General features: G+C 47.1%; 1 protein-coding gene across 1 annotated transcript in view; it reads left to right on the plus strand.

Annotated features, from left to right (window-relative positions):
• LOC109910748 (cGMP-dependent 3',5'-cyclic phosphodiesterase) overlaps positions 1-9123 on the plus strand; it is a 118965-nt gene that overhangs the window by 67050 nt on the left and 42792 nt on the right. The window contains exons 14-16 of the mRNA XM_048598333.1: positions 1783-1960; positions 6067-6179; positions 8877-8954. Coding sequence (XP_048454290.1) covers positions 1783-1960; positions 6067-6179; positions 8877-8954 — 369 coding nt within the window. The remainder of the gene's footprint in view (positions 1-1782; positions 1961-6066; positions 6180-8876; positions 8955-9123) is intronic.

Consider the following 9123-nt stretch of genomic DNA (forward strand, 5'->3'; position numbering starts at 1 on the left):
TTTCTGATGAAGGGTCTCGGCCCGAAACGTCAGCCTCTCTGCTCCTATGATGCTGCTTGGCCTGCTGTGTTCATCCAGCCCTGCACCTTGTTGTCTCGGATTCTCCAGCATCTGCAGTTCCTACTATCACAGTCCTTCTATAGCTTGCAGTCTCTGTACACTGGGTGCTCTCCACACGTGGTCTCGCTATCCCCGTACTGCCATGCTCGAGATCTGTGACAGGCTGACCGCTCCGGCCCCACCCCCCACTGACCGTCCTGCTCCGGCCCCACCTCCTGCTGACCGTCCCGCTCCGGCCCCACCCCCCACTGACCATCCCGCTCCAGTCCCACCTCCCACTGACCGTCCCGCTCCGGCCCCACCTCCCGCTGACCGTCCCGCTCCGGCCCCACCTCCCACTGACCGTTCCGCTCCGGCCCCACCTCCCACTGACCGTCCCGCTCCGGCCGCACCTTTCGCTGACCGTCCCGCTCCGGCCAGAGACTGGCGGATTCAGGGACACTGGGAGAATGGAATGACACGGGGATTGTACTGGAAGTGTTGCTGATGTTAATTGTACAAATTAGAATGTTGAATATAGGCCATTAGGCTCCTCAACCTGCTCTGCTATAGAACACAAACAAGGATGGTCCAAAGCCTGTCTCGGGTCCTCTTTCCTGCCTGTCCCCCATAACATTTGATACCCCTGTCGATCAGAGGTCTCTCTGCCTGTCCCAGCCTTGAGTATGTTCAATGTTAGATCTTCCATGCTCTCTGAGGGAGAGAGTTCCAAGCATTAACCACCTACTGAGGGAAGACATTTCCCCCGCCCCCGATCTAAAGGATTTAACCTGTGCCCCACCCTCTTTAATGTGTGGGTCTGCCCAGTGTGTTGTCAGGAGAGTATTGGATTCTGATGCATCGAGAGCGCAGACACAGCCTCGGGAAGATTTGCGACTGAGATGTGGAGATGCTTCTCCTGTTGTGTGTGTTTGGAATTCTCTACGCTGGAGTCTCGTGGATACTTGGTTGTGGAGTACGTTTAGGGTTGGTGTGTCAGAGAACTGAGAGACAGGGGGGAGGATGGGATAGAGTAAAGTTCAGCCAGGATAGTATGGAATAGCTGAACAAGCTGAATGGTCTACTGATTTTCTAGGATGTTGCTGGGACTGGAGCATTTGAGTTATAAGAAGAGGCTGGGACTTTATTCCCTGGAGCGTAGGAGGTTGAAGGATGACTTTGTGGAGATTTATAAAATCATGAAAGGCACGGATAAAGTGAATAGCAAAGGTCTTTTTCCCTGGAGTACAGGAGTTAAAAACAAGGGGGCATGGGTTTAAAACGAGAGGAAAAAGATCTAAAAGGGACCTGAGGGACAAATTTTTCACACATACAGTGGTGTGTATGTGGAACGAACTGCCAGAGGATGTGGTAGAGGTGGGTACAATTACAACATTAAACAATATTTGGACTGGTACATGGATAGGCAAGGTTTAGCGGAATATGGATCAAATACAGACAATTAGGACTAGTTTAGTTTGGAAAACCTGGTCAAGTTGGACTGAAGGGTCTGTTTCTGTGCTGTATGATTCTGTGACTCTACAACTCCTGCCTCTATTCATGTGTTCTTGATTTCTTACCTTCCCTTCTTACATTCCCACCCTCTGTTGAGCCCCACCTCATTCCTCTCAACTTGAGTGTCTCCCTCCCTCCCTCCTGTCTGCTCCCTCACTTTCCCTTCCCTCCACTGCTGCCACCATTGGGTCAGCGTTAAGAGTTTTCTTTTACCCTGTCTCGTTCCAGTCCGCTGAATTCAGGATGCCAGCTGACCAGGGCATCGCTGGGCATGTGGCCACTACGGGCAAAATCCTCAACATCAAGGATGCCTACTCTCACCCCCTCTTTTACCGGGGCATGGATGCCAGCACCGGCTTCCGCACACGGAACATCCTGTGCTTCCCCATCATCGATGACAACAACCGTGAGTACACATCAAGATCCCAGCATTGCTCAGCCTTCCCCGCCCACTCCCAGTGCAGAGAGAAAGCGTCCCAGGATAGAGGCACAGAGCAGTCCCTGACATAGGAAGGGCAAAAGAGTAAAATGAAACAAAAGGGAAAACACCTTGCCTGTCTACAACTAAGCCCCACACCCTGGATTCTGTCAGGAAATAGTTGGTTTTAGGACAGCCAACCCTATTTTCGCTCACTCCTACTCCCCATTGTCACCTCTCTAGTTTCTCTTCCTCTTTGGGTTTACTATCAGCAATCCCCCTGTCTGCCTATCTTTCTCTCTCTCTCTCTCTCTCTCTCTCTCTGCTCCATCTCTACTGATCCGTTCACTCCTTTCTCCACCTCCCCTCCCCCACCCCGTTATCAGCAAGAATACCACCTTCTCTCAGCTGCTTCTGAAGAAGGGTCTGTGAACTCGAAATGTTAACTGTTTCTCTCCTGCAGATGCTGCTCCCCAGCCATTGCTGATTTTTGCTGGGTGAACATCATTTCCCAAGCTCCTGCATAATTCAAGGAAGATGCCAGCCTTGAACTTCAATTGCACAGAATGTGTCCCTGTATCTGAATGTATGTTGCTTTTTGCAAGCGCAAATGAGCCACATTACAAACTCAGATGGTAATGTGAAACTAGTCGTTCATGAAGCGATTAGCACATTCAGAGTTCATAGATCATAGATCGTAGAATCCCTACAGTGTGGAAACAGGCCATTCGGCCCAAAAAGTCCATACCGACCCTCAGAGCATCCCACCTAGACCAATTCCCCTATAACCCACCTAATCTACACACCCCTGAACACTATGGGGCAATTTAGCACGGCCAATCCATCCCAGCCTGCACATCTTTGGACTGTGGGAGGAAACTGGAGCACCCGGAGGAAACCCACACAGACACGGGGAGATTGCGCAAACTCCACACAGACAGTCACCTGAGGGTGTTCGAACCTTGCCCCTTCTGTACATTGCCTGAGAGCTTACTAAGCCTGCAGTTTCTAATTACTTTCCTCATGGCAACACCTCGACCAATCAGAGTTGCCTTGCCAACCAATCAGCCCTTTTTCCTGCTGCCGCGTTATACAGCATGGAAACAGACTCTTCGGCCCAACTCATCCATGCCGATCAAATTTCCCAAATTCAACTAGTCCCACTTTCTGGCATTTGGCCCATATCCCTCCAAACCTTTCCTATTCATGTAACTGTCCAGATGCCTTTTAAATGTTGTAACTGGAACTGCATGTACCTCTGGCAGTTCATTGCACACACGAACCACCATCTGTGTGAAAAAAAATTACCCCTCAGGTCCCTTTTAAGTCTTCTTATTTTGAAAATATGGTCTCTAGTTTTGAACTGTCCTACCATACAGAAAAGATCTTTGATATTCACCTTTTCTATACCCCTTATGATTTTATAAACCTCTCAACCTCCTACGCTCCAGTGAAAAAAGGTCTCAACCTATCCAGCCTGTCCTTATAACTCAAACCCTCCAGTCCTGGCAACATTCTTATAAATCTCTTCTGAACCCTCCCCAGTTTAATAATAGCCTTCTTATAGCAAGGTGACCAGAACTGCACACAGTACTCCAAAAACAGCCTCACCAACTTCCTGTGCAACAACAACATGATGTCCCAATTCCTATACTCAAAGGTCTGAGCAATGAAGGCAAGCATGCTAAATGCCTTCTTAACCATCCTGTCTAACTGTAGTGCAACTTTCAAAGAACTATGTACCTGAACCCCTCGGTCTCTCTATTCGACAGTGCTACCCAGGGCCCTACCATTAACTGTGTAAGTCCTGCCATTGTTTGTTTTACCAAAATGCAATACCTTGTATTTACCCAAACTAAGCTCCATCTGTCACTCCTCAGCCCATTGACCCAATCGATCAAGATCATCCTTTTGTAATCTTAGATTACTCACTGCGCACTATATCACCAGTTTTGGTGTTATCTGCAAACTTACTAACCTTGCCTCCTGAATTCTCATGCATATCGTTTATATAAATGACAGAAAACAGTGGACCCAGCATCAATCCCTATGGAACACCGCTGGTCACAGGCCTCTGGTCAGAAAAAACAACCCTTCATATATTGTTGTCCTTGTTTGAAATTTGGGATTCTTGCAAGTATCCAGATGACAGCAAGGGGTAAAGCTTTGCTGACATGCTTTTCCAGAAATCTTCAGGCCTTGTTTCAAGTGAATATGACTTTATTTATTCTCTGAAGACCATGGCAGTAATTTTATAAGAATATTGAGTCGCACTGACTGAGATTTGGTTACCTTTCAGCCATGAACTAAGCGAATAGTGAACCAGTTGAGGGGTTGAATGGCCACCACCAACCCACACAGTCCAACATATAACTCAATAAAGCTGATCATTTGAAATTTGTTAACATGCGTTCTGATCCTACCTGATGGTAATCTTGAACAAGTCAGATCCCAGAGTGGGACCTGCCTTGACAGACCATAATTTTTCATTTTTTCTTTTTAGTTTATTGTGATAGCCAATCATTGAACATATTCCAAAGAGGCTGTCAACGTATGTTTAACAAAAGTACATGGAAGGTTTACCATATAAAAGAAAAACAAAATACTATGTTAAAGAAAGTATTTGAAAAAATCTTATTCCAAATATCAACAACCTTACAGATATTCAAACCTCAGTGAAGGACCACCCTGACTTCACTTTAAAGCTCCTTTTCAGATACTGTGAGTGGAATCAGTTTCATTTCAGAAAATGTCTGCATTCACTCAATGGGATTGTCTTTAGCAAATGCCTCACACCCTGCTTTGGAATTTTCTTCCAAACATACCTATGAGTTTGAGAGATAGCAGGAACTGCCGATGCTGGAGTCTGAGATAACAAGGTGTAGAGCTGGATGAACGCAGCAGGCCAAGCAACATCAGAGGAGCAAGCAAGCTGACGTTTCGGGTCGGGGCCCTTCTTCAGAAATAGATTCCAGAAAGAAGAAGGGTCCAGACCCGAAACGTCAGCTTTTCTGCTCCTCTGATGCTGCCTGGCCTGCTGTGTTCATCCAGCTCTACACCTTGTTATACTATACCCATGAGTTTGTTCCCCTAGCCCTGACTGCTTTGGAGACTGCTAAACTAACAACAATTTGACATTTTCTCTCTGATGAAGTCTCTGACTCCTAGATTGTTCTGATATTCTGTGATACTGGACTCCTGTTGCTCGGCAACATCGGATTTTTTTTTCTAATGAATCGAACTATTTACCTCAAGGGTTTTAAGGACCTCATTGAAATGTATGTTTTAAAAATAATCTCTCTTACCACTCACAGAACAATTTTAAACTGAAACTAAAATCCTCATCCTCCTGCCTTCCTAACACATAAAATATAAAACATGAATCAAAGGTATGTATCATTTCTCCACTTTAGAACCCAAGTTCCCAAACAGAAGTAAATATGATGAATATCCATCATTTGTGGAATGTCGTAAGAACCCAATTTGCTCACAGAAACTGTAAATGGGACATCCCCCCCGTCCTCTTGAGTGTAAAATTCACACGACATGATTTCAATGAATTTACAAATGATTATAGTGCAGAGCAGGCCATTTGGCCCAAGGTATCTGCTTGGCTGACGTGAAAGGTAGAGGGTGTTCTCCCCAGCATCCCTAGATCAACATCACCTGAACAGATTATCTGGTTATTATCACTGTGCTGGTGTAGGAGGGGAACACTTAGCTCAGTTGGCTGGCTTGCAATGCAGAGTGACACCAACAGTGTGGGCTCAGTTCTTGTACTGACTGACGTTACTGTCACTGTCTGAACATCTCCCCTTACGTTAAACTGCCACCAGTCATCTCTCTCTGTGTCTCTCTCTAATGAGACAGCAGCCTAAGAATCTCCCGCAATTCAGTGACCTTACCCTTCACCTTAGTGGGAGTTTGCTGTGTGTAAGTTCGTAGCCTCATTTCCTGAGTTATACCAGCCCCGAGTGGTTGGATACTAAAGTAAACATGCCATGGAGTGGCCTGAACAATTAAGGGTCAGAATGGCATCTTCCCAACATCAAGTTTTGTTTGTGTTCTGACTCCTGTTGTTCTCCTTTGCACAGAGATTGTAGGAGTGGCAGAGCTGTGTAACAAGATAAACGGACCCTGGTTTACAAAGTTTGATGAAGATTTAGCTCTGGCCTTCTCCATTTACTGCGGGATCAGCATTGCCCATGTGAGTACTGGGGACGGAGCCGTCTCCAACGGTGACATCCAACACTTCCAAACATGCCAGGTCTTTCCAGACAGATGAGTTTAGAGCTGGATTAGGTCATTCATCCACATTCACGATCTCTGTTCACATCAGACTCTGTTGCTAAACATTGATATAAATGCATTGGAAGGAGTTCAGAAAGGGTTCACTGCACTGCTTTCTGGGTTGGCATGCTATGCCTTTCAGTACAATCATGGTTGATCTGATGTGGCCTCAACTTCACTTCCCCACCCTTTCCCCATTAGCTTTGTTTCTCTTCTCAGTTCATCTTCCTTTGCCTTAAAACACTCAATGACCTTACCTCCATCCATCCTGGAGAAAGAGAGCTCCAAAGGCTCAGGTAGCCACCGTGAGAAACAAAGTCCCTCCTGGTCCCTGAAATAAAACAGGAGACCCGTTATGCTTAAACTGTGTTCCCCCTGGTTCGAGTCATTCCCACAAGGGGAGACATCGTCTAGGCATTGACATGGTCAAGTCCCCTCAGGATCTTGGATGCCTCAATTCCATCTTCTCACATTCTTCTAAACTCCAATGGATTATAGGCCCAGCCTTTTCAACCTTTTAGGAGTGGGATGTCGGACTCGGGAGTGGGATGTAGGACTCGGGAGTGGGATGTAGGACTGGGGAGTGGGATGTCGGACTCGGGAGTGGATGTAGGACTCGGAAGTGGGATGTCGGACTGGGGAGTGGAATGTCAGACTGGGGAGTGGGATGTCGGACTCAGGAATGGGAGGTCGGACTGGGGAGTGGGATGTCGGACTGGGGAGTGGAATGTCAGACTGGGAAGTGGGATGTTGGACTCAGGAATGGGATGTTGGACTGGGGAGTGGGATGTAGGACTGGGGAGTGGGATGTAGGACTCAGGAATGGGAGGTCGGACTGGGGAGTGGGATGTCGGACTGGGGAGTGGGATGTCGGACTGGGGAGTGGGATGTCGGACTGGGGAGTGGGATCTCGGACTGGGGAGTGGGATCTCGGACTGGGGAGTGGGATGTCAGACTCAGCAGTGGGATTCCTGACTCGAGGAGTGGAATATCAATTGGACTGTACTTGTCAAATGTTAGACTGGCAGAGTTGGATTTTGAGAGGGGGCAAGTTGAATGCAGGCTAGGTGAGTTGATGCTGGTACAGAATACACTGCCCTTACTTCATGTTGCCAAACTTGTTCTGGTGAGTATCCAAACAAAAATGATAAAGGGGCTGCCTCTGTTTGGGATAATTTCAGGGCACCATAAGCAGTAAAAAGGTAGATTCAGAATCCCACCGCTCCCCGGTAGTGCAGGGGCTGTGACCATTGCTGCCTTCACTGTCTGTTCTCTCCCAGGATTTCCCCAGCATCTTCTATAATTGCAGACTATCCTGCTCCAGCACGTCCTCAGTGAGGCTCTCAAGCACTCAGTCTATACTGGCCAGGAGTGTATAGGGACCTCAGCACTCAGTACTATCAGGCAGATTCTTGGTGGTTCTGTGAAAGGGAAATCTTGTGTGATTAATCTGTCAAAGTTCCTTGAAGAAATAACAAACAAGATGGATAAAAGGGATGCGTAGGTATGGTATACTCGGATTTCTGGGGCATTGGACACATTGCCAAGTCAAATGGCCTTCCACAAAATAACATTCGGGTTAGCAAGTTAACTAGAGTACGGGATTGGTTGGTGACAGAAAGTTAGCATAAATGAATCATTTACAGGTTGGCAAAATGGAACAAGGGGTGTGCCATGGAGATCAGTGTTGGGGGTCAACCTTTTACAGTATATGTCAATGATTTGGATGAGGGGACCAAATGAATGGCAGCTAAGTTCCCCAGTACTAAAGAGGACATAGGGAGTCTGCAAAGTGATGTGGATAGGTGAAGCAATATGGATAATAACATGGCAGATGGAGTATAACATGGGAAAAGGTGAACTCATCCACTTTAGCAGGAAGAGTAGAAAAGCAGCATATTATTTAAGTGGAGATAGCAGGAACTGCAGATGCTGGAGAATCCGAGACAACAACGTGCAGAGCTGGATGAACACAGCAGGCCAAGTAGCATCATAGGAGCAGAGAGGCTGATGTTTTGGGCCTAGACCCTTCTGCACCTTGTTGTCTCTATTATTTAAGTGGACTCTGAGCTAGAGAGGGATGTGGGTGTCCCGGTACATGAATCATAAAAGATTATAATGCAGGTACAGCAAGTGATTGGGAGGGCAATTTTCCTTTATTTGCTGATGGAATGTGGACCCAGTATTTATTGCCCGTCCCTAGTTGCCCCTTGAGAAGGTGGGGGTGAGCTGCCTTCTTGAACCACTGCAGTCCATGTGCTGTGGGTTGACCCATAATGTCCTTAGGGAGGCAATACCAGGATTTTAACCCAGTGACAGTGAAGAAATGGCGATATATTTCCAAGACAGGATGGTGAGTGGCTCGGAGGGGAACTTGCATAAGACCGTAAGACCATAAGATGCAGGAGCAGAATTAAGATGCTATGACTGTATATTTGAAGACAGCCACAGGGAGGGCTGGGTTTTGAAATGATGGAGGATTGTTACAACCACATAACTGTTGGGAGATTAGTGATGAAGGGGGCGCACTATCTGAGGTGATGAACTGTCTATATATCATGGTCATTACCAAGCGTGACACTGATCTTCCAAATATTTCTGTCTCTCCTTCCAGTCGTTGTTGTACAAAAAGGTTCACGAAGCCCAGTACAGGAGTCACTTGGCGAATGAAATGATGATGTACCACCTGAAGGTGAGGAAACCTCTGCATTTCCCTACACAGTTACACTCTGACCTTCAACCCAGACTGGTACAGAATGCAACACTGTCGGAGGGTCAGTGCTGAGGGAGCGCCGCACTGTCGGAGGGTCAGTGCTGAGGGAGCGCCGCACTGTCGGAGGGTCAGTGCTGAGGGAGCGCCG

Source organism: Rhincodon typus, chromosome 6 (genome assembly GCF_021869965.1).
Source record: "Rhincodon typus isolate 14 chromosome 6, sRhiTyp1.1, whole genome shotgun sequence".
Taxonomy (NCBI): Eukaryota; Metazoa; Chordata; class Chondrichthyes; order Orectolobiformes; family Rhincodontidae; genus Rhincodon; species Rhincodon typus.